At 47.9% G+C, this 26,578-nt stretch overlaps 1 protein-coding gene across 3 annotated transcripts in view; it reads right to left on the minus strand.

Moving 5' to 3' along the window:
• The window catches only part of diaph2 (diaphanous-related formin 2), a 313,996-nt gene that overhangs the window by 181,873 nt on the left and 105,545 nt on the right, over positions 1 to 26,578 (minus strand). For all 3 annotated transcript variants that reach the window (XM_029257260.1, XM_029257258.1, XM_029257259.1), the window contains exons 15-20: positions 22,932 to 23,050; positions 21,799 to 21,863; positions 20,685 to 20,789; positions 16,479 to 16,541; positions 14,056 to 14,418; positions 10,278 to 10,392 (exon numbers count right to left, since the gene is read on the minus strand). In XM_029257260.1, the coding sequence (XP_029113093.1) occupies positions 10,278 to 10,392; positions 14,056 to 14,418; positions 16,479 to 16,541; positions 20,685 to 20,789; positions 21,799 to 21,863; positions 22,932 to 23,050 (830 nt within the window). The remainder of the gene's footprint in view (positions 1 to 10,277; positions 10,393 to 14,055; positions 14,419 to 16,478; positions 16,542 to 20,684; positions 20,790 to 21,798; positions 21,864 to 22,931; positions 23,051 to 26,578) is intronic.

The following is a 26,578-nucleotide window of genomic DNA, read 5'->3' on the forward strand; positions in this document are numbered from 1 at the left end:
GCCCACTTCCACATTTCCCCTCCCCCCACCCCGCAGAGCCTCATGTGACCCACTAATAACTTAATCAGCATGTGTTCATCGGTCTCGGGCTATGATGTAATGAGCGAGTGATCCGAGAGGAGGAATTAGAAATTGAGGCTGACGGCTCGTCTGCTGAGCAGAGCGATCCGACGGGACGCGATTACGGAGGGCTCTCCCGGGGGCCGTCGTGTCTAATGCGTTCCGTGTTAAATGGGGCCCTCGAGGGGGGACCGCCGGCTGCTGCGTTAATTACACGCCACCAGGGACACTCATTAACAGGCACGCTGGTGCCCCGCGCCTCAGGCCAGGCCCAGGCGGGACGGAATGGGAGCAGAAGAAGATGAGAGGGCAGGAAGCACAGAAACGCCCCACTTCAGCTCTGGTACTGTGGACCTCAGGAACCCAGGGCCTTCAGCCATCATTTGCACTGCTCCTCACCTTGGTGCCTTGCTGATGGCAGAAACTCCTGCGGTCGTTTTCCACGTGGGTTGCTCCAGCCATCCCTCTCTCCGAGCCTTGCTGACGGAGAGCCTTTGTGCTGGGACCTGCCAGCAGTAGAGGTGTGGGTGTGACCCTCGCTACAGCGCGAGCCTAATCGATTAGACACGGTGGGGAAGAACACCCAGCACCATAGCAAAATATCGACCAAGCAAATGCAGAACCGGGACCGATCGAAAAACACGCGGTCCGTGCCGTGACCGTCTGACCCCTGCGCAAGGGTCGAACCGTGGAGGCGTCTCCGCCTGAGGACTGCAGAAAGGGTTCACTTCACCACAACTTGACTGTGTCGCCTCACTAAAGAGGTGCAAAATCAGAAATCGCTGCAGACCTATGCCAAGACCTGTTTCAAACAAATGCACGGGATATGTAATGCTGTAAGAGGGGCAATGAGGTACCGATCTGGAACAACTTCAAGGTTCCCAGCCAAAGAGCTATGGTCAGGTTTTGGCAGAGTTCAGCATCACTCTGTAACACTTGAGAAGCAGCATTAAGCAATGGCAGCGAAGACACAGACATCTTTCATAATAATTCTCTAGCAATTGTCAATAACAAGAGCAGAAGAATTTGCTACAATCATCATTTCATAAAACGTTTCTCTAAAGGGATCAATATAAACAAAAGCAAAAGATGTGTACAGTAATCACTGTTTGGGACCCAAAATGTCAAAAAACTCCTCAGAAAGGCTGTTTTAAATCGCTCTGCCAAAAAGTGGCAACTCACAGCAACCGTTTCCGAGCTCCGGAATAAACTGGAATCAAACATAAATGACAGGTGTGCTAAATGACCAGTGCCTGTGTGGTATTGAAACAGCAAAGTCTGGTAAGAGAACGTCACATAGCTCATTTCTTGCCTCGACACTGAGCCTTCTGCTGTTTCGGCAAGGCTAAGGAGCGGGTCCACAGCACCCAAGACACGCACATCCACACGACCGTCCCACCAGCCTGGTTCTCAGGATCTCGAGCCTCAATCGTTCCCAGATCTTTCCAAGAAGAGTTGAGCGCCCTGGGCACCAGACTCTTCACTTAGATGTATACGGCAATCATCACAGCTGACCCGGAGACACTGAGGTACTACAATGGAACTGGGTGGGGTTACCTTTACGTTACTTCAACTAGCAAATGCTTTTCTCTAAAGCGACTTCCAGTGAACTCTATGTAGTGTTGTCAGCCCACACACCTTATTCAGCAAAGTGACTTACACTGCTAGATACACTACTTATACTGGGTCACTCATCCATACATCAGTGGAACACATTTTATCACTCACACACTATGGGTGAACGGCATGTCTTCGGACTGTGGGAAGAAACCAGAGCACCCGGAGGAAACCATGTGTCCACACAGACTGAGCAGAGATTGAACCCACGTCCTCTCGCACCACCCAGGTGCTGTGAGACTGCAGCGCTACTCGCTGTGCCACCGTGCTGCTCTTACGTTGAGTAAAATCAGGCTGAGCTCAGTAGGTTTGTCCCGACCCAAGACACCCCCACCCACCACCAGGCCCAGACTAGTGATCGTTTGCCAGGGAAGCCCCTTCTTTAACTTGCCCCTCGGATACATCCTGACTTATGGCATCTCCCAGAGTGCAGCCCACGTAGGGACGGCTCCTCTGGCCCCGTGTTCCCAGCTCCCGTTTTCAAAACTCTACCAAGTTTTCATCAGTCAACGGCTTGGGGCTGGCAACAGCCGTCTGCTGTAATACATCAGCCCTCTTTAATAAAACATGCTCTGAAGAGGCAAGGAGGGGGAAAAAGAAACAATCAGTAAACACCACATTTCACAGAAAATGGCATCGCAGGGCTACAGCCAGGGATCATTTTCAGAATACATCATCTAATTTATACTTTTCTGAAAAGGGGGTGGGGGGGGGACTCTTCTCATGTGGTCATGTGGTGTAAGGTCTGCAGTCAAGCTGTGTTTTTGCTGTAAGGTTAATTAGAAAATACAAGCGGTCAAAGATCGAGGGGCAGGGGGTGCACACTCCAGTACGGGACAGGTCCTGTGCAATGCAGCTGAAGGAGGCGACAGGTGAGCTCATCTTTAGCCACCTGATGGCCTCGAGGACACAACGTGCCTTTGGGTCGGCTGGTGGTTTGACATGAGCCCTGGTGAGAGTTACTTAAGCCTTAAAGAGGTAACACAGTACAAACGCGGCCCTATTCGCCCGAGCCACGTGAGCAGCTACAAAGGCATGTAAAAGAGTCAACAGCACATTTAGTGATACGTACACATACCCAAACCTCTCAAACGCCAAATTCCTATTATTAAGGAAAAAATACTGCTAAGAAAAAAAAGGAAATGGCAATTATGATTTGGCATTTTCACAGGGCTAACATTTGATGAGAGTTCGATTTCTAGCCATTGTGGACCATGAGCGGAAAGGAAACACGAGACGCACTCAGTCAGTCTGCTGCCCAAGGAGTCAACAAGGCAGCGTTTAATACGCGGAAAACAAGCAGGGCCGATGGCGGCATTTCGGTGGCAGGACAATAAGCAATAGGTCCCTGAAAAGAAAATCCGATAGAGTCAGTGACCGCGCTGCTATTTTGGTTTTCAGCTCTCTGCCAGGGCTGTAATTCAATCAGCCCTAATGGCTGAGACTGGCGTTTGTGTTTATCTTCCGTGATCAGAGACAGGAGAAGAAATGTGCAACCTTGATACCTTCCCAGACATTACAGCGACAATGAAGATGTTACAGAAGGTAAGTGGCTCTTGTTGGCAGATTGCAGAGAGGCAGCCAAGATGTTAGGGTGCACTGCGAGAGAACGGTCCCCTTGTCGACCCGTGAGTTCTGAGAGGCTGCACCTTTGCGACTTCGAGTACCAGAACTTACCGAAGCTTGGGCTGGAGTGAGCGACGGCCGCTCTAGGGTGCGACAGCGTAATGCTTCCAGGTACCTGAACCACAAACTCTCAGTCACGTGTCAGTTTCCTTGATCTGTCGAACCACATGCTGGATGGAAACCCGTCACTCGCCTGGTCCTCGAGGAACCCGACTCTGGAGGGTATTCCTGGTGCCACGACAGCGTGGGCTTCGTCTTGCTCATGTACACACCAGTTCTGGACAAATCCACTGTTCCCTTTCTTCTTGGACACCCATTTTCTCCTCCGCACCCCTTCCACCCCAACCTGAGTTATGATCATGCGCATCCCTTAAATGCAGGGTCTATGTATCCAGGATGTTCTGTGCTAACAGATGAAGACTAAAGATCGTTTCGACTGTAGCCCTAAGTCAGCCACTTAACCTCCGAACAAATTTACAATATAAACATGGTGATCCACTTCAGCAGTAATACTCACAAAGGTGTTTCGCACGCAGACGAGCTCTCAAAAAGAGCTCCTCAAAGACACCGACGCCCATGGGAACCGAACGCAAACCCCCAGGATGCGAAATCGACAAAGAAACACGGGAATGCGAGTTCTCAGCTCCATTAAGGGAGCCGTCGGATCCGAGAATCCATCGCAACGAGACGCCGCATTAATTATTGCCCTTGCTCCTGCCTCAAGGGCAGCTCTGTCGCTACATCTACATCGCAGCTCTGTTTGAACAACTGCGGGAACAGGGCTTCTCCAGGGACCTGCTCAGCAGAGCCTTTCGAAGTGCCAGTGAGGTGGCTGCCATACACCCCCTCCACCCCTCGCCCATAACTCCCGACCCCCCCCCCACCAAAAAAAAAACCCCACCCACTACCTACCTCCTGCACTGCCGCACTCACAAGCCGCTCTGTATTGATATTTCCATCTGTGCGCTTTGTGTTGCCGTATTAAAGAGACACTCTATAGGCCCTGAATTCCAAGAGGACATTTGAAAAGCGGGGGCATTTCATTACCTTCAAAGCAGGGAAACAAAGAAATATTAGCCTAAAGCATATTGACTTCTTCCTGGACCAAAAAAAAAGATAGGCAGGAAAACAATGAAAACTGCGGAAAAGATGGAGCTCATAAAGCACATCCCTGTCAATAAGTGTATATGTAACAAATCCATTTTAAAAAAGGTGACTTGCACAAGATTTCTTATATGGAGGCAAATTAGAAAAAAGGCTCCATTTCCTGTTTGTGACAAGTAGGGAAGGATCTCGCCAACTAGCTGCTTTGCTCAAGACAGACGTAAACAAAATGAGAGCACTGAGCGAAGCAGCGCAGCGACATACGGCACTAGAGAGCCAAGCGAGAGGTGGCGTGTGGACCTGGCGGCCAGCGTGAGGCCCACATGGCAGCCCATCGACAGGGGAACGTAGCAGGAGGTTGGCGGACCCATTGGACAAAGCCCATCTCGACCAGTTTGTTGATCGCATGAAACCAGCATGCCTACAGATTCCACGTCCAAATATAATTAAGGCTGTGAAAATATTTTCTTCAAACACTTGATTTACCGAGCCCCAAGTGTCCTCTCGAATTCAAATCCACATTCTTCTCTGTGGGGTGTACAGAGTTGGAGCCATAAAGAGTTTTGAAAAATCTGGAGACAAGAACCATTCACACCAGAAGATCATTTACATCCCAACATGGAAGAACTTCAGAGATGTGAACAAAGGTTAACTCTCTTCTACTGCACCTCCCCTTCTGATGTCACTGATAATGCCCCCCCGCCCCATCAGACCCGTGAGATACCCTTCTATGGAAAGTGGCACAGAATGGGTAAGAATGTCTTCCAGAAGAGTTCACTGAAACTCTGGTCAATAATTGTGTGCTGCTTCCAGTGTGTACAAACACACAGACCCCGCAAGTAATGCCGTCCAATAAGGGTGTAAGCGCCAACAAGAGCATACTTAAGGAAGCTGACGGCTCAAGTTGGTGAGTAAATTAAATAAACTCACTTTGAAGCAGGCCTTACACTAGGGCTAATATTTTTGCGGAGAGGATGTGCCTAAGTAGGCCTCTTTGGAGCAGGCAAGATTAAAATCAGTGGGACGTCACCAGGAATGTTATTAACAAGAAACGGCGGGAATCTGTGGTGAAACAGCAGACGGCCGACTCCCCGCTACCGGGTCACCCCCACGGCTCTTCGAATGCACAATAAACTAATTAGAAGCTGTGAATATTTAAGGACCTCATTTTGGCCACGGCCTAATATATGAAAATGTTCCAAAGATGAGTAGGTAAAACGGATGAAGTTTCCCCCCCGCAACCCCTGCACCCACACCGGCCACAGCAGGGCAACTCCTCTTGGTTCATTGAGACAGATGTTCTCACCAAAGAGGGTATCAGAAACTATTCCCTTCCAACAACCTGCAGTCCAAAGGTTAAAAAAAAAAGAAAAAAAAAAGAAACCCTTGAGTGCTATATGGCACTAATAAGTAATTTGATTACCCCCCGCGCAACCTCCTGGAAGTGATGATTTGGGTACAAAACAGGCCTAGGAAGTGCCTCCACCATACCTCACCGCTCCACAGAAAGTGCTCTGATAGCGTGGCCACCAGGGAATTACGAGGGCAAATCATCCCCGTGCAAAGCATATGTGTGGATTTCATTCTACTCACAACGCACGGTGGAACGGCAGGGTTCCATGGCCGAGAGGTTTAGCAAACATGCGCAAACAGGCAAAGAGAAGCTGTCGCCCAATGCGACAGACAGGGGCCTCCATTCATCAGCGGTGAGGATCTCAATCCTTCAAGGAGTCACAGCGAAAGGACGGCCCTGGTGTTGACGCACGCCGCTCAGCACTACTTACAAGCCACGTCCCATCGCTCACCCCCACCACTTATCTGTGCTGCCGTATTCGGCACTTCTTATCAGTGCCAGCAAGCACCTCCCATCTGCGGGACCGAGCGCCATCAAGTTCACTTTTTGCTAAGCGCTGCCTCTCTTGGCCTAAACACCTCCAGGACTTGCACCACCACTCCCTGACCCGCCTCATCTTCACAGCACTGCCGAGAAGCCCTGCCCCATTCTACCACCGACTCGCCTGGGTTGGTCAAAGTATGGGGTGTGTTGATGGGTCCCACAACGGCGCATGTCTCACCTCAGAGCTGCACGGCCACGGTACTGGGAGACCAGCGAGGGACTTATTACCGAGCTGCGACTCTGGCTAATCCTCACTGATGCCATCGTTGCGGCCCAGGCAACCCAGCCATTACCGCCCAGTTGGTGAACTTTGTGGCCGGGATCGGGGCACAGCTGGCGCCCATGGCGGCTTGACAGCCTCTCAGGTGGGGGGTGTGTGTTTGTGTGTGGTGTCTCAGAAAGCCAGCCCACTCATTTAACCCTTCCCAGACTATACTTTTTATTTATCTGACTTGTGTATCCAAAATAACTTACAATGTTGAGGTGTGCATTAAGCCAGTTACACTGATTTACGCATTTAGATAACTGGGTAACTTTTACTGTGTAAGTCTGGGGTAAGTATCCTAAACATGGGATAAGTACCCATGCAGGAGTGAGGATTCAAACCCAGGTCATTTGAGTGGGAGCTGGTAGCATAAAGCGCTATGCCACCTGCTAGATGTATGCGTGTGTGCGTGCGCGCGTGTGTGTCTGAATATGTGTACAAATTCTGAAAATAGAAATTTCTTGGTGAACTGATTAAAGGGGAGGGGGGCTGGTGGAAAATGAGGTCTTCACAGTAAACATGACACAGAATTCTGGGAAGGAAGATGAGAGAGGTGGGAGCAGACAACGTGACACAGGCAGCGAAAGGGATCCGTGTAACAGAGTCGGCGCTGCAATTAAAACGGAGAGATGGCCAAAAAAAATCCTTTCAGTCGCTGAGGATTCATCCTCCTCTCCGGCTGCAACTCAACATAATGATTTACCGTGCCGAGGATATGGAAGAAGCAGCATACTCACAGCGATATGATTCCCTCTTAAATTTTTACCAAAAAATATACACCCTCACACAAAATTGATTACCCTCATATACCACACAGCTACAGCTACATTCTCCCCTTGATGGGGAAAAGTGCACAGCGAAACAGCACTGATGAAATAAAGCACATTCTCTACAGCTCTGCTCATTCTCTGTAGAAAACAATGTAGAATTAAAGATTAGGACAAACTGTGCCCAGATTGATTTCAATTCATCTCAGAGTTTTATTATCATGAGTCATTTACATAAAACTTATGGATTCATGCTTTCTAGCGCTGCTTTTCCTGAAGGAGACGAAGGGCCATTCTCAGCGCTCGGGCTCCTCCCGATCCTCTACCTGCACACATTCAGTTCCTTTCGCACTCAAGACACCTCTCGGAGCAACGCGACGAGCACTTCTGCCTTGCGGATTTGCAACATCACGCACGTTCCCTCCACCCTTAAGTGACAACAAGGACAGAGGACCAATATGTTGACTTGTACCTTTGAGTTACCTGAGTAAACGCAATCAACTGTATAGCATGATGCATGAGTATGTAAAACTGTGAGGTTTGAAAGAAATTGCGACTAGAGATGATGGTTGAGAACATAATATAATAATAAAAATGGCAATAAGGAGGACACTGATATGTAGCCATGAAGGTAACCAACAGAGAAAATTTCACAATAAAAGGAGACTGGAAAATGAGCTTGGAACCCCAGCTGACAGATCACTTCTCCTTCCTTTAAAGACCATTAAACACGGAGGGAGTCGAATCCCAGTCGCTACGTGAGGGAGACAGCAAGCATCCTTCCCGCGTGGCGGTGCGGTTGCAGTTCCGCGGTGAGCGCTACGACCGTTGGGTGACCTCGCACGCAAACGTTTGCAGGCAAACAGCGTGGAAGAGACCAGAGCATGCAGAGATTTTCACGTTGATCTCCAACAGCATCGGCATGGAAACGCTTGTTGGCAAGCTGGCGGTAAATAAATAAACAAATAAACAAATAAATACAGGCAGCCATTCTCCAGAGGGAGCACTTTCCACACTGCCTGGCTCATCCTTCACGTTACATTCATCACCCCATGCAGGGTTTAGATACAAACAGCCGCCTGGAGGAGAAACGGCCTGAGAGCCAGCGACACGCCGTCCAAACACTCCACTACATAAATACACCGGCAATTTAGCAGACAAATGAAGCTGCGTTCTGCCTCCTGCTTGTTTGGCAGCTCCACAGGTGAGGATTAATAGGTCTTAGTAATGGCTGCAGACAGTCGGTGGAACTGACAGCAAGGGATGAAGCTTCCTGAGATCACTGAGGGTCACCTGGTGCGGTGGGGTGGGGACTGACTACAGTGACGGTGCAGTCAAGGACACTGGCTGGTAACTGCCAGGCTACTGGTTCAAATTCTCAGGAAGCCCCTGATGTTCAGCAAGATTCCAAACTGCGGTAGAGTCAATATGCTAAGAAGTCATAGGTATTGTATTTGCAGACTTGTTTGTTTTGGGTCTTCAATCACTGTGACCTGAAGGCAGCTCTTTCTTTGCACTGAACTTTCTCATTCCAGTTGAAAGATCTTTATTTACAAGTGAAACGATTCCATGAGGTTCTGCACAAAGCAGCTGCCACTCACTTGTGACTGGGACACCGCGAGCATATGAGCATGGGGTCAGCTGCAAGCGCCCGCAGTCCCATCGTGTCAACGAGGCGAATGGTAGCGAGAGCCACAGTAGGGATTTCAGACAATCAGAGAGATTCAAACAGGCTTCAAGACGCAACTATCAACACACGTGGGCCACAGGAAGAGGAATGTGGAAGGCAGCAAAAGAACAAGTCTCAAAACACAAATCATGATGCAGAAATGATTGGGACGTGGTGCAAAGTCACACTCTTTCACACGGTGCCACGTCAGTGGCGTGAGTCCACGGGAGGAATTGCGTAGCATCAGTCGGGGACAGGAAAAGGGCTTGTGCTCTGTATTTGTGTGTGTCTGCAGCAAAACCAATGGTAAAAGGGCTAGCTTCCCTCTGTGAGAGTGGTTAGCTGACGTAAGGTGTAGCTACGCTAACAATGTGTGGAAGACCCAGCGCTGCCCTGCCTTCTTCTCCTCCCTTTCAGCAGCAGGTCGGGAGAAGTATCGTTTCCTTGAGCTCGCTTGGAGAAAGAGGATTCTCGATGTGCGAGTTCCCTCATCGGGGGTTTCTCACAGCCAAGGGCAGGGACAGGTCAGGTGGGACAAGTGCATTCTGGGTAAGACTGCCAGCTGACATGAAAACAAGTTCAAAGGGCGGAGCAGCATGACAGGCCCTGGGAGACGTCAGCGCTTTTGTGATCTCCATCTCCCCCTTACACCTAACTCCACACACAACTCTGAATGCTGGCATGTGAAACATATTGGAAATTACACTGGAGAGGGGGTACATGCTGTCAAAAAAAAAAAAAAAGAAAAAAATTACAGAAACATACCCTGAACACACAAAGACACACACAGACATACACAGACACACACACCATCTCTGCTCCTGGTCAACAACTGAAGAGAGCTGAAAAGGAGCACATCCCAAAGTTTCCATCGTCTCCACGGTACAACAGCGCTGGAGCGGAAAGCCTGGGGCTAACTGAGCGTGGCTGTCCTGCGCTTGCGCCCAGAGCCGTCTATCGATGAGGAGAGCGCAGGGGTCCGAAGTGGCCCCCCCCCACAGCAACTCGCAAACACAACGCTCACATCTCACTAATTGGCCAGACGTCTTAGCGAGTAGGGGTGGGAACAAAGTGCAAAATTCTTCTCTGAATCTTAGAAAGTTAACAAAAGTAGCTTCTGAGATAATTAGCACTTGGAGAAGAAAAAGTGGTTCTTACAAGTGCAACGAGGAGGAAGCATGTTCCACCTAGAGCCGGCTTGGCCACATGAAGCATGCAACTGGAATAATTAGCAAGGTGGAAGGTGAGGGCTGGGTGACGATCTCTGCTTACCTTGGGATTTCGTGGAGAAGTTGAGGGCCAGCTGGGCAAAGAGGTCGGCGCTCTCGAGCTTCTCCTCCTTGACTTTGATCCAGAAGCAGTTTTCCGCCATCTCCTGAGGTACGATCTGCGAGGACAAATGGAAGGCGTTACGCAGCCAACAGGTACTCGCTGCCCCGCCGAGCGAGATGTTGTACCACACACACCGTGGGAACCAACAAATGTGCAAATACGTTTCATGTGTTGTGCATTCCCACCCATCCTGTACCTTCACCCTTCACCAAAACCCAGGAGAGGGAGGTAAGCTGTAATTGGGCTTTCAGACCCCAGGCGACCCCCCTCCCCTCAACGCTGTGAAGTGCTCGACTCCTCGGGATGGAAGCGCTAAATGAGTCGTGACAATGAAGAATATGACGAACTCAAAGTCCTCCACAGCGTCTTTCATTAACTGATCTACTGATGGATACTGCAGTTTGCACATAACGAAAAGGATGTGACCACAAACGAGTCGCTAACAGCTTCAGCCAAGTGAATAAATTGTAGTTTGAAAATGTCAGTAAGCTGTGGAGCTGATTCAAGAGGACAATTAGGACATTTTCAGATGTTCCTCATGAAGGGCTGAATTTTTCACTCTTTCCAAACCAAGCTACACGAGAGCTGCATACGAGACAAGTCCTTCCAGTGACCGTCCTCCACTTTTCACAGAGTAGGGTTCACATCTGGGGACTGCAGGTGCAGTAGAGGCTGCTCAACGGCACGCAGAGTAGTGGCAACATGCTGGACACAGCCCGTCCCAGGAAAGCTTCCCAAACCATACAAAGCCACGACTCCCAGCTAACACTCACTGGCAGCTTCACAGCTGATTATCTGAATCGCTTCAGCTGAAAATAACTTTACAGCAAAGTATGGATTATTTCTATTTTTCAAAAAAAAAAAAAAAAAAAAAAAAAAGAAAGCATGGACGAGCGGCCAGCTGGACTAGCCTCCCCCACCCACCCTAACAACCACTGTACAAGGGTGAAACAATTTGGATGATGGGGGGGGGGGGGGGGGATCATTCCACAAAAGATGACGAGTATTGACTGGATTCCACAATGTTCAGTCTCTTGGGCCCAGGCAGCATGATGAATTTTACACATCATCGTGGCCTCAAACACCACCCACTCACACACAAGTTTGCTTGAATGTCACGGTGAGGACATTAACTCTCACGTCAGTTCGATAAATGAGTTCCGACTCCCCACCCCCACCCAAACAAAACTCAAACTGTTGATGTACGGAAACTCTTTCAATCTTCAGTTTTTTCGACCACCAACAGCTAAAGTCAATTTGTTTTGTGGGGATGTCCCCGCAAAAATCAATTTTTCAAGGTTTACCATCCTCACAAGGCTAGAGAAAGAGGTATGTACAAGCGCGCACACACACTCCCTCCAAGCTAATTAGAACTTCTCATCTTCTGTATTGACACTGGCGACCGCCTTGCCATGTGGTCGAAAGCCCATTGTGCGCGTCCTGCGTCACCTCCGCGCCGTCGTCTTCCTCCTCTGGCCGAGACGCGGCGGACAACAGAAGTCGACTGTGCTCCCCTTCATTGTGGTCTGGTTAAATCCCCAAGAAAATTATTTTAAAACTTACAGATCCCACTCCAGACAGAGAACCTCCCTCCAGCCAATTAACATAAGGATTACAGACCCAAGGAGAGAAACTTTGTTCTGGTTCAGTTCCCCCGTTTGAGGGTGGGTTTGGGGATGGGGGGGGTTCGTTGGGGTAAGAGGGGGATTCGTCAATTCCCTGCTGTTCCAAACAGCTCTGCTCACGAGCCAAGCAGTCGTTTACCGCTCCATAAATGTGTTCCTTCCCGTGCGCCGCTGCTCCGACCGCAGGAGAGATTACATTACCGCACCTCCAGGCTACAATCTCACAGCGCGGCAGCATGAAAATCCGTTACGGCCTTTGGAAAAAAAAAAGAAAAAAAAAATTGCTCTTGGCTGCTTTTACTTTTACTGGCACTGCACCCCACATTGCCCCCCCAACCCCCTTGCTTCCCGACCCACACCGCCTCCCCCACCCTGGGTGCTCATGCCTCTGAGTCTTGGGAAAAGGGGCACAGTTAGACAAACTTCCCACCCCACCTCACCCCCTCACCTTCAGGGCCGCTCAGCTCTGCAAAGACCATCTCGCCCCCCCGCCCCCCGCACACACTCCAACCCGATGCACTCAACCAGGGACCACACCACAATACCAACATCCATGCATCATCCGCAACGCACCGCTGCTCCCTGCGTACACTTATTACTCAATTCATGCATGGGCAACCTCCGCCGCAGAGCACATGCAAAATGGGAAGTGGGACCATATTTATTTCACTCCACACACATTAATCACTCCAGATAATGGTACCAAGTTGGAGTGTGCAGTGTGTATATACATATATATATATATATACACACATATATATTTGAATAAAAAATGGTGTGTTATGTAAATACTAATAATACACACATTAGTGTGCGTGCGGTAGACAAAGTGGCAGACACTGCGGCAGCTGCTGTGATCCAACCAGCAATGATCGTGGAGGTGATGGAGATGAGGTGGACATCATACACGCTGCTCGGCCCATTTATTTACATCTCAGTACTGCTGGAGGCCAGACTTTGGCACTGCGTGTTCACCGGCAGCTGCTGGGAGATGCAGAGAGGTGTAGCGCTGGACGCACATACCAGCACACACTCGCTGGCGCACGCACTACAGGAAGTCGTAGACACACACACACACCGACACAGAAGTGCAGGCTGTGCGACGAGCTCCATCGGTCTGGAATAATGGTGTGAACTCCAGAGCCCTGGGCAAAGGGAATTTCTACACTTGGAACACACTGTTTCTCCGACATTCGACAAGGGGTGCTGTGCGTGCCCCCACCCGACTGGCCCCACTGAAACTCCCATCTGTGCCATCCCTGTAAGCGTTGCACGATGATGTGACAATCACAAGAGACTCATAAATAAAGTCAATCATACAGGGAGCGCTGCCAGCCACAAGTCTGAAGAGGGTATTTTTGGCACAGAGCAAAAATGAAATTGACATTTCATTTCAACATATTCACATGTTTAACCGTCACTAAATTACCAACTGAGATTCTCTTAATGACCATAATGAAAAACATTACCATATGTGTGTTTCATTTATCCATCGCCCCCTCTACGAACAAACATATGTATGAGGTGTACAGCTCAGTATCACGGTCATCACTGAGCTCATCAATACGCTCAAAGTATATATATATATATACTTTGAGCGTATTGAGATATATATATATATATATATATATATATATATATATATACACACACACACACACACACACACACACACACACACACACACCTCCTGTTACTCTGCTTGACTGGAGCCACACAAAAACTCAGCACAGAATAAATCCAGAATGTTTTCCAGGCTCTTGGCTAACACTTGAGTGGTCCGTTGTCAGCCAGGTATGCTGATGAAGTCTTCAGCAAACATGCTTCAAGGAAGCTCACCTTCACCCTACCATCCCAGTGGTTTGTTTAGTCTTTGTCTCTGACCTTTGACCCTGCTGACAGACATGTGGAATCCGTGAATGACGAAAAGTCCACCCCCCCCGGCAGGCATGCGCGATCGCAAACAGTTCACTAGTTGAGCAGCTCGTGCAGATGGCTTTGTTTTGTCACCTTTTCCCGTGTCATTGACCCAGCTCACCGTGGTAACGCTGACCTTTTGCCCAGTTCACTGAGCCATAGTTTCAACAACTCACCTTGGACCAGTTGACTCTCCTCATCACTACTTCAGGCTTGTAGGTTTTCTTGGGCTCCAGTCCGTACGGCAGCTTAACAGCCGCTGGTGCTAAAGGGGGCGGGAGGCCGGGACCCCCTAGGAAAGGCGGGGGAGGTGGCAGGGGTCCACCGCTGGGGGGAGGAGGTGGTGGTGGTGGCCCAAACCCTGGAGGAGGAGGAGGTGGGGGTGGAATGGAACAAGGCATCGGGGGAGGGGGAGGAGGTGGGGGGCAACCTCCAGGGGGCGGTGGGGGTGGAGGTGGAGGCGGGGGCGGTGGAGGGACAGCGCCACCTGGGGCTGGCGGCGGAGGAGGCACTCCTGCTGCTGCTGAACCGACCGCCACCTGGGGAGAGGGAACATGACATCAGAGGCAGAGTTTGTACAGGGATTTGAACCCAAACCCATCAGATTACTACCATGTCGACAGAGAGCAACACTCTTCTCCGTTCATTCTTGCGCACAGGACACATCATCTGGACTCTCTCAGAGCTCACACACAATAGGCACACCACTATAATGCAGTCAACCAATGTCGTAGTAGCCCTTCCCTTTCCTGTCTCTTTCCAGCCTCGTTTACTTTAAATAAGATTCTTCTGAAAGAAGCAAAAAGGCTTCTGCCTTTACGGAGGACAGCTGGTGCATCCCCTGCTTCACTTACACTCCGCTCTGGATTAGCCAAACTTGTTTGGGTGACACCCCAAAGGGACCGACCCACCCCTTTTACAACATTTAAACCCTGAGCTGCTCGGTGGGTGCCCGTGTGCATGTGTTGGATCCTACCCAGCAGGAGAGTGGCGTCTAATGGCGTGGCCCCCGCTAACCGCCCCCCGTGGGTCGCGAGCTGTCTCTGCTCTCTGGCTCCCGATAAAGGATTTTCTCCGTTCCTCCCTGAACTCTGCGAGAGCGGCCTCACAAAAGGAAACCATTACGCAGCAGACATGAGGCGAATGAAGCCCATTACTGATAAGATACAGGCCTGCCACTCCCCGATGCGCAACCGCGCTCCATTTGTCCAAACAGGTATTTTTAGTTCCTCGCAGATGGACGGCGACTGTTTAGATACAAAACATATGCAAATGGCTCAATTAGAAACCCTATGGTATAGATATGCTCTGACCTTTGGATGATTAGAAGCTAATCTCTCCAGTAAAACGTTATTATGCATTCCTCCCCAGCATGAAATAAACGAACGTTTCTCATTTCAAAACCAATTCCCCCCGACACACCCCGCCCCCGCCGTCTTGATTGGGTGACTAATGTGTGATTCGTCGCCATTCCTTAAACATAACAAAGTGCTTGACTTCTTATTCCCATCAGTCGCTTGTTTATTTTGGGAGGGAAATTAAAAAGTTATATCGAGAGAGGGGCCTCGAGCCGGCAGCCGAGCACTACCGCCGTCGATTGCTCATCTGTCAATCTCCCAGCTCCATTTTCCTTCTTAATATTAATACGGAAGAAAAGGAGAAAATTAGCCGCTAAATTACAATCACTGTCCTGTCATTGGCGGCTGAGCGGCTGCGGTGATTCTGGGCTCAGTTCCATGCTTGGCAGCCCCCCCGACGGCTCCCGTGCCCTGCCACTCCTTCCGAATACTAACTGCCACCCACATCTGCCTACATCGTTTACGTGCACCGCCACCTACACTACGCTACGCCACCACAGCCCCAGCGACTCGCCTCTTCGTTCACACCAGGTCATACTGAAGGACGGCTGCAAACCATCCACCTCTCCTGGAAGCCCTGCTGGCACTAACATGGGTGGGGGGCACCGCCTCTGAATTGCAGCCCAAAAGCACAGTTTTTAGTTTGAAGATGGAACAGCGAGTCTCGCCGCTCGGTGGCCTTTGCCTGCCAATGCTCTAAAGAGCTCTGTCCTCTCGAGCGCTGATTACAATGCCGCTGAGGGACATGAAAGCAAACCCACCATGAGGGCAGATAGGCGCAGGGTGTGGGGAGTTTGGGGGGTTCTGGAGATGGTACTAGCTAGCAGAGACCACCGCAGCTTGTATAATTAGGACAGGCGTGCAATTAAACCTCCCCCGTCTCAGCGCAAATGAGAAGAGCTGAAAATTCAATTTGGAACTGTTTACAACAGCTACTTTGCAACAGTGGTAAAACTAAGGAGCTGATGGGGAACCTTCCAGGTCACAGGAGTAGATAGGTCCAGTGAGGTCCAATTGGTCAGCAAAGTGAGGGAAGCAGCAGGCTCAGCTGGCTCACAACACAGCTTATCACTAGTATGCATTAAAACACAAGCGTCTCCCACTGTACACCTAGGGCATGCGTGTACCGTGGTCAGAAAGTCAGGTGGGGTGGTGTTACAGGATCCTGGAGTGGAGGGTGGTGGGGGGAGTGTGGGGGTGCTGCTTCCTGTGGCGGTGAAGGGGACAGGAAGGCCACCCACCTTGGCCTCCGCTTCGCTGATCAGCCTCTGGGCTTCTTTCAGCTTGTGTCTTTCGCTAGTTAACTGGGGGGTTGGGTGGACAGACACAGACAAAAAGACAAAGCAACAGAGAAGCAGACATAACGTGGGTTAGCCAGAACACAGAAAAGGCACGTTTTTTTTTAAATAAAGCACATCATGCATTGGCATGCAAGCACATTAGCGGTGCGTTCTCAAGCAGCAGGCACCAGACCCCCGCAACTAACACTGATATGTCTCCCAAGAAAGAGAGCAGGAAAAAGACGGCCGTCGTGCCCCGAGACACCAGTGTAACGAAGGAAGAGCTGCACAGTTGGCAGAGTGGTGGCCCGAAGGTGTCGAGCGCCCGCGCCGTCCGCTTTTAATGAAGCGCAACGCATTCCGAGCAGTGACAGAATGACGGAGAGTAAATATGGTGGAGCGGCGAGGGCTCCTGGAGTCCGTGGCAACAGAAAGTCTACGTTACCACACACCGTGTAAAGTGCGCTTAGCAACACCGTGAGGAGGCTCCGCACTGAATGAGACGAAAATCAGAAAGGTTCCAGAATAAAATGAATACACACAGTGATGAATGGCCTAACAAAAAAAAACCAAATGCTGACCAAAGAAGAAGTATTTTGAACACTGCATAGAATACCATTACATTAACTTACAGGGACCAATATATTATTATTAGTAGTAGTACTGGCGTGTTCTGAAGGCTCCAAGAGTCATCTCCATGTTTTCAACAGTTTTTTGGTGTTTTTGAAAAAAAAATGGCACTACTTTAAATACATTTTGATTGACTCACTGATGCAGGGAGGATGAACAAGTAAGACAACACACCTCTGGTCCTGAAGCAACAGAATATATTAGTCACATCTGCTTGAGATTCCATTCCCTCCTGTTCCGAAAAGTGATGTTCTGTGACCCACAACTCAGTGTGTCCCTTTTCTCACAGTGATATACGACAAAACCAGACCTTATTCCCAATACATTGTTTTTATAATGCACTGTGTACTCTGTGATTTTACTCTGGTTGACCTCACTTCTCACGGAGGCTGGGTGGTGGCGGTGGAGAAAACCCCTTAACGTCTTAACAGCCTCGGCCGTTTAGACAGGAATGCACTCCGACACTGCTGAAACATATTTATACCGAGGTCCAAGGACTGTAGCATTAAAAATTAACCACGTGTAATGGAAAAGGAGACGGAGGATCGAATGCAGGGGAAAGAATAAGGACCTCACATTCACTAGAGCTTCAGAAAAGGTTTGAAGGGCAATGTTTTAGGTGCAGGAAGTTGTTCCTTCGTTCTCCGTTCCATCAGAAAGTTAATCAACGGGCTGTGCTTCTTTCGACCTGTTGCTTGGCCGTCGGCCTCATCTGCTGCAACGCAGCAACAAGAGAAGAAAACAGTGGAAGAAACAGGCAGGGCTCTGATGCATGTGAACACCACGGCTATGGAAACTCTTTCAGTGATGACTAGATCTGTACTGTCTGTCTACAGAATGTTAACACTGGCCTCAAGAAAAGTGAGGCTATTAATGGGAAGGCAGCCATGTCACCCAAGCCAAAAGAAAGGTTACTCAAATGGAATGGACCTGAAAACAATGGCTTAAAACATGATAAAACAACTAATCGATGACAAAACAAGACTCTTCTTGCAGCTATCAAATGTAAAACGCTTCAACACCAAGGAGACACCATTGCCTAGTTCCAATGTCTACACTGGTCTCTCAGTCATGCAACATGTGCTCAATCAACTGGTCAAATACAACCATTAGGGAGTCATTATGAAAAGTAACCTCTGGTGTTAATGAGAATGTAGTAACTCGCGTTCCACATCATCTTAGGGAAGAGAAAGGAGGAACTTTCAGAGGAGGAGGAGAACAGAGCCCATGTTTAACCAATAACTCAAACTGCATGCCACCTTCCTGATTTTTCTGGTCAACCACCATCATCACCTCTCTATTCTTTCAGGTCTACAGACACACCTTAGCTGATCTTCAATGTGGATGAGCAGATCAGGTAAGGAGCCTGGGAAACAAGTACTTTTTTGTGTGTCAGATCTCTTGCAAGCAGATAAACAGGGATTAGTTCATTCAAACTCAACTGGCCAGAAGATGAAATGGATTTGAAGACCATACTGAATGAGTTAGATGGAGCCTTTTAATGGATCTACATCCAAAAGCATAAATTCAAGTAATGCCATTTCAAACTGATCAATTAAATAAGAGTTCTGCCCGCTCAGCCTTCTGTTTGCCGTAGTCAGAAGGTAGTTGGTAGAAGGAAGTGTTAAGAGGACAGTGTGGAGAGCACTATATCGTTTCCACATCTCTGTTCCGCATGAACTGTTCCCTGTCGAGACAAGCTCTCAAATGTACGAAGCGTCTGAATCACGGCTGCACTGTCAGTTCACAGAGAGTCAAAGTGTTTTGAATTTGTCTTTGTTGAACTATTTCCATCCAAATGGTGTCAAAAGCAAAGTACTTTCCATGTTTCTTCGAGGAAAGCAGAGCATGGATTCTTTTCATGGGATCCGCTGGACAAGAAAACTGCTCACCGTACAGAGCAGAACAGCTTGCCTCCTCTTTCCCTTTCAACAGCACTAATGCACTCCGGAGACGAAGGTGAGAGCGGAAGCATGTTGAGCAGCACAGCCGATCTCCTCCAAACCACATTTTGAGACTCAAAAAGCACAAGGCCCGCAGTTGCAAGCCATCTATGGAAAGAAGGTGATCGCCTGAACTTCCAAAGAGACTGTTCAGCCGCTGTGCATCTTAATGCTCTGTAACCAAAAGAGTTTCAAAAACGAGGAGTGATGAGGGTCCAAAGAAAGAGGGGCGTGAAAACGGAGGAAACCAAGAGCAGCAGGCTGGCAGAAGTTGCAGTTCCTAAGACACACCATTAGGCCAGCAAAGAAGAGATGTGATGGAAGGGTCAGAGGACACGCTGGGACCAAGTGGTGCGGGAGCCCCCTTCTGGCCACAGAAAACACACCGAGGAACCAGTTGGTTCATAGGTCACAACGCGCAAGGGGCGAGGTCATTTACAACATTAATGACAACCACCCATCTTGTGATAAAAACTCGTAGGACAGTAATGGGGAAATGCGGGGGCGTCTGCTACTTGGATGGATTTGTTTTTCTGTGGAAAGGCACTTTCAGACATCGATGCCATGCCATCCTTTCCATAGTGGTTTTTATTAAATTCAATAAGCAGAGTAGCAATCTATTGCGCTGTCTCTAGGCAGCACTAAAGTGTTCAGAATTGGGTTATGGAAGAACTTGCTGTCAGTTTCTCTGCTTAGGCACAAGATTTTTTTTTCCTGAGAAAGAAAAAAAACATTAATTTTAAGGCCACAAACATAATGCTCTTCCATCTGTGGGATGCTACAATTTCGTGTGTATCAGACTGCAGTGAAGTAATTCACACGTATCCATGCCTACATTTTAAGGAGGAAATTGGCATTTTATTAAATTAAGTAATGCCAGGCGCCCGAAAATACTCACTTAGAGCAGTTCTACGTTTGTGATTAGGAGTCAAAAGGTTTCAACTTGACTGAATTAGCCAATTCCTTCTCCTAGCAACCATCTCTATTTCTGACCTTTCAGTTCTGAAGGACAGAAAGCAGCAGTAGTCCTGGAGAATACCTGTAATTGACTGGCTAGCCTTACTCCCAATCTCAATTAACAATAACCTAAGATGAAAAATGAAAGAAATGTAGAGATGCACGGAACTCAGGCAGACATGCTGGTCAGAGCCCTCTCAATAATCTTTAAAAGTGTAAAATAAATTTGTGTTTAATAAACTCCATGTCCTGTTCTTAATTTAATCCTGAACAATTCTCACTGTGTTTTTCATCCTGATGGAGGAGTATTTTCTGAAGCCCCGATAATTCCGCTGAATATAAACACAGATGGCTTTCACTCTCTCATCTTCTCTCTGTGGACTGGAGATCACATTGCTACTGTGTTTGAAGAAAATTATTTTAATAAACGAAAAGTAAAAACTATGAAAATGAGAAACTCACTGTTTTGGAGAATACGTTCTCACGTGCATGGTTTGGATCAATATACTGCAACTGAGCATGCAGTATTGAAACACAAAAAGGTGTACTCATGTAGACATACCAACATTTACACGCATCTTCCAGAAGATGATCCATTTACCGCATATGGACTCCATCCTCGTCACACCCACATTACCTGGGCTTGCAGCGTGTTGATCTGTGCCTCCAGCTCCTTGATCTTCTCCTCCTGCTTCCGGAGTTCAGCCTGGGCCTCCTGGCGAGCACTGAACTCCTCGTCAAACTGCAAGAGTGAAACACCGCAGCGACGCACACTTTTAAACTCACCCCAGGTACCAGGTCGCACCTCTAAACACCTGGGGGTTTATTTTTCAGGGGTTCAGTCTTCCAGACCCTCCCCAGCTTACTCAGCTATGTGTCCCAAGAGCCTCTATGAATGAAGAATGAATCAGGCCCATAACTTCCGTGCTTTAGCTCTGCAGTTGTGCTTAAACCCAAGATGACCAAAGCTTTTACTATATGGGGCTGCCAGGGCTGCCATATGGACCACGTAAAAGGCTGTTGCAGCAGAGTGCAGTTCTTCTCCCTTTTCCAACAGTGCTCAGAGCTGAGCATCTGCTTTCACTTTATCTGCACCATCTCACTTTTTAATTCAAACAGAATCTTCGAGGCTAAGAAATGTGTAAAATAATAAATAGCATGTCTTTTAATCAATATATTTACCACATAATCACAGGTAATCTGAATGTAAACAAAATTGTAACCAACAAGCAAGAGTCTACATATTAAAAAAGACCTAATCCTGCCCTTCAGAATGTTTTCAGCTGCAAAAAATCACAGACATTGCATCAAAAGTTTTACAATTCTTAGGCTAAATAATGACCATTCTTTATTAAACTCACATGCAATTTCTGCATATGTGAAGCTGCACATAATATTTGAAGCAGAAAATTAGCACTGATCATTACATCAACTATGTATTTATACTGACAGAAAACAGACAAGTTTTCCTTGAGGGACTCTGCGACTTGAATAGAGCTAAAAGGTCCTGTAAATTAGCCTCTGAGTGTGTGAGGTCACGGCTTGTGGCACAGAAACGTCAGCAAATGCAGGGGCGTCAGCGCTGACCTGAGAGACACTGATACAGATCAGGGAGCTGCTGCTGCCAGCTATTGACCAGCAAGCATGATCAATATGCAGTCTCAGGACTTGGGCACTAAAAAGTTTTTTCTCTCTCCATCACAGCAGAGCGGAGGCATACTGATGGTGTCAGGGACTGATGACCAGCTCACCTTCTTGGAAAACTCCAAGGCCTTCTGTTCGCTCTCCTCCACCTTCGCTTTGTCCACGCACTGATCTATTAAAAAAAAAAAAAAAAAAAAAAAAAAAAAAAAAGAAAAAAACACATAGAAATAAAGCACCACAAAACAACTGTGATCCAAAAAATTATTGCTAACATTCTTTTTCCTATTTAAGATCTAACTTAAAACAAAGACAATGAAAAAGGCACACAACTGGGAGAAACAAAAAGAATCTGTCTTGTGTTTTTCCTAGATAGGTCCCTGGAGAGACCGGCATTCTGCAGGTTGTGGTGTGAATTTTAAGTCTGGCCTTGAAATGTTTGTTTCCGACTCAGACTGATTAAAGCACAAAGACAAGGGAGGGGGACAAACACAAATTGCATTGCGTGGGAGAAGCAAAAAAAAAAAAAAAAAAACATTTCAGTGACAAGTTTAATGACTTAATGACAAGACATGACAGGGAGAACGCACCCAGGGCCGCAGCTATTTTCATTCTCTGCGGACTGGGATGGATGACTGTATTTGAATTTGGGGCAAAAAAGGCCCCTATTCAACACTGCCAGCATCACCCATTATGTGTCGATTACGGGAGCCCGCGAGCCCCCAAAGACGAGCATTACCGGTAATGTATTATTTATGCGTAATTAGTGCAGCCGTCTTACATGTCTGGTACCAGCAGGTGTGGCGTTCTGCTCCGAATCTCGGGGGAAGGCGAGAGGATAATGAGAGGCTCTTGGGGGGGGGGGGGGGGGGGGGGGGGTTGGAGTGGGTGTGGATGGACACATGTCAGGAACCCCCCACAAGTGTGTTGGTCAAGAAAAGTGCACTGTGCATATGTAACATGAGTGAGTTTGTAAAATTGCAGCATTAAGTTTTTTTTTTTACAGATCTGTTTCATCCATCTGCAACCAAGGCAGAGCAGCATGGAGTACTAGGCACACGGAAAGCACCAAAACATCACATGGAACTTGTGGACAGATACTGTTCTGAACATTCACTAATTACGAAAGACGGTATCTGCCCATTATGGAAAATGAAAGTAGCCTTCCGAGCACCACATCTTTACCATACTCAGGGGTCGAGGCCAAATCAAACAGGGCCTGCGCAACACCCTTCACACATACCAATGAGGTGGGTGAAGTCCACATCGAGCCGCTCCCGGTAGCCAAAGTCGGGGTCCATGCCACTCCTGTGGAGGACCACTTGGGCGACACATTCCTCGATGACCTTGTAATACTGTGGCCTGGAAGACAGAAGTGCAAGGAGGGGGTAGGAAAAGTCAACGAGATCCACGAGCAATAGGCCGAACGCTGCCGATGGCTTTGGGTGACACAATCTATCCTCTTTTCCATCTACTCCACTAGACAGGCTCTGTTTCACAAACCTCCTCTCCACTACTTTTCTTTTTTCTTTCTTTTTTTAAATAATGGTATCAGACCCCATTTCAGCTGGATGGCACGCCTGTATAGCCAGCAATCATCCCATCAAAGTGTGAAATGACAGCGGGCAGCTGAGCGAGCCGCACCGTGACTCTGCGCGGTCAAGGTGACGACGGAAGCCGAGGGTACCGTCACGCGCCTAATTCGCAATCATCACTCTCAATTAAAGGGCAGCGGCAGAATCCCGGGATGCAGATCAGCCCCGCGTCCGGCGTGTAATTAAGAACACAATGAAGGCAAAACAAACAAGCTACAACAAAAATTCAGAAAACAAACAAACGGAAATAGACACAAAAATAAATACGTGCCAGTTGCTGCATTAATAGAGGTGTTTCTTGCGGAGTCCGTGAATCTCTGCGGACTTCTATCCTGCACCTAACAGATTGGCGTGTGACCTTTTCCCGCTCAAAACGATCAACTTTAATTGCGAGTGACATTTAGCAAATACAATGTCAACTTAAGCCGAGCTACGCGGTGTCAAACAATTCCGTTCTGAGTCTGACCTTGAATATTCCTTGCGGGATTCAATTTTTGGAAGTGGGAAATGTGTTGTCATTCTCTATCTGCAATCCTACTCCACTTGCCCCCTCACCCCTCAGCTCAACCTGAAAAACCCCCCACAGCAATCATAGGGTGCATTTTTTAAGAGTTGTGACCAATTGCTTTCCAATCAAATTCTTTGCTCAAGCTTTCAAATTTCTTTTTCTTTTTTTTTTTTTTTAAACAGGTGGTGCATTGAGTCATTTCTTGGGGGGGAGGGGTTGTGTTTCTAACAACTATCTGCCTGGGGCTGGACAGCATACAGCACTAGACCGAACAGCTACAGGGCAAACAAGCGTCACATCAAATCTCCAGGGACCTACAAATCCTTCAGCTACTAGCTTCAGCTTGTTCTCTGTGCAGAAGTTTGTTGAGCAAACTGAGAATGTATACACTCTGTAGGTGTAAAGATGTGATGCCAAACATGAAGCATACAATCCAACATCCAGTTCGGCTCAGACAACTTAATAAATGCATGGGTCATTGGGTGGACCCCATCCACACAATGGGGTGAAGTGTTGCTTTAGCTGAAAGTGGATCACAGTCAATGTTCAGTAGGATAAGGAAGCAGTAATGGTAACAAGGAGCTGAAATTTGTTTGATTCAGAGTATCTGATAGATTGCTCTTTATCCAGACTCCAGGTCTCCTCCTCTGCCCACTGCTCCGGACTGCAGTTCTTCTCCTCTTCCTCCGGACTTGAGTTTGTCATGTCTTCTCGGGGTCCTTGTTGCAAATTCCCAAGAGGCCCAGTCATACTGTATGCTCATGTTTTCATAAACCCAGAGGGAAATCAAGAGAGGACCCAAATTAGATGCAACGGTAATCTCTGAGCGCCGGATTTGCCGTGGTCTAAATTGGTCTTAGCGGCATGGTGCAGCCTTATGCTTTTGAGCGATACGGAGTGCGTGGCAGGGAACTTCAGACGGCCGGGATCACAGCGTGGCCCAGACTCCGACACGCACATCAAAGGCTACACAAAGTGCTGCTTTTCCGTTCAATTTCAGATGGATGGGGTTGCGTGGGGGTGGAGATAATGATGCCGATGTATCTTCCATTGTGAGCTAGTCCAGTTGGGATTATTGTTATATATTCCACCCTGTTTAAAAGTTGCTCTCAGTGCTGATTTTCATGCATTGCTGTGTAATTATGCCTGAAATAATTACTGCATACAAATAAATACAGCTCACGTGGACTTTCGTCATAGGATGCAAATATGGCATTTCCATGTTAGGATTCTGTGAGTGAAAAAATGTTTAAAAATGTACTAAAACGAACATTAGCAGCTGGGAACATGACGAAGTAGTTGTTTAAACCACAATTACTCTGTGTGTTTTCTTTAGGAAAATGTGGGCTGCAGCACTTACATCTCATATTTTAGGGCTTTTATCATGCAAAAAAATGTCTATTAGAAGCATCCACCTTGGAGCATTTCTTCCACAGTTCAGCAAATGCCCACCTAAAATATGGTACTCGTCGCGCTTTTGCTTACAGCTGTGTAATACTAACATTGGTTGAAAGCTTGTCATTTACTTATTACAGACTTTGTCTCCACATTTCTTTCTGGAGAGTTTATTTGCCATGTTGTCTGCTCTCACACACAGTACACACAAGGCAGAAACGGTAAGCTGATGCTCTCTGGTTAGATCTGCCAACCAGAGCAGGCGCTTCTGTGGAGGCATCCTGTCACGGATGTGCACCAAATTAACGTCTCAATAAGCTGCCCGATTCCCTGCTGCTGCGCCTTCCCCCGTGACACCGGACGCAGATAAGAGAACGAGGCAGTTAGTGACCCAGAACTGTCACAGCCCACTAGACGAGGCAGGACCCCTAAGCCTCTTCCCAGTTCCAAGACCTTGCATTTGGCAGTGCTCCTCCCCCGCAGGTCCACACTGCTGCACCGATAGGCTGTTCCGCTGCATCCGCCACCAGAGCGTAACACACTCCGGTTTATTTTCCATCTGTTGATCTCTTTTGCTCTGCTCACTCTATCAGTTCGTTCACTTTCATGTACAGCCTGAAAAACCACGTTTTGGACAGCTTTACAAAAGCAGGAGAACAGAAACAAATGATCGCTATAATGTTTTGCTACTGGGGAGATTTCAGTGAATGAGCTTTATTCCTTCTCCTGTTTCGCTTTTGAATCTCCATTGCTTCCCCTTCCCTCTTTGTATAACTTTAATGACAAATGCGATGTCTGCTGAAATGCAGGGAACGGTTGCCGTTTGAAAGCTGTGAAGAGACTTTGAAACAAACTCACGCCTCTGCTGGGATACAAGCTCTGGTGCCGCACATCTCCTGTTCACTTTGACGAGATGCTCATCTCTGACACCTATAGGCTCGGGGTCTCTCCAATGCTCCGACGGCAACGAAGGACAACATCCCTCGTGTAGGCCGGGCCGAAGCGGAAAAATATGACCTCACGGGTTCATTTAAATAGAAATTCACAGACATGATATTCTCTCCCTGCCCAATTTTTCCCATCTCACACTTAAAACAAAAAAAGGAAAAAAAAAAAAAGATGACAGATGATTAACTGACATTAAATAGAGCTGCTTGTGACAGACGAACCATCCAGAATGACTAAAGTGCATGAAATTATGTGTTTCTTACATTGCAGGCCACCAACATGTATTTTTAAAATCATATCTTTAATAACAACATGCATTTTTAATAAGCATTTGCAGCGATACTCTTCTGCTGTTAGAGAGGAGTCTGACACCAGGCAGATGTACAGAGAGGAAAAGGAGGAATTTGCTGTACTAGCTAGTTAATGTGTTTTCTATTACTTTTT

This window comes from Scleropages formosus, chromosome 13 (assembly GCF_900964775.1).
Source record: "Scleropages formosus chromosome 13, fSclFor1.1, whole genome shotgun sequence".
In the NCBI taxonomy this organism is placed as follows: Eukaryota; Metazoa; Chordata; class Actinopteri; order Osteoglossiformes; family Osteoglossidae; genus Scleropages; species Scleropages formosus.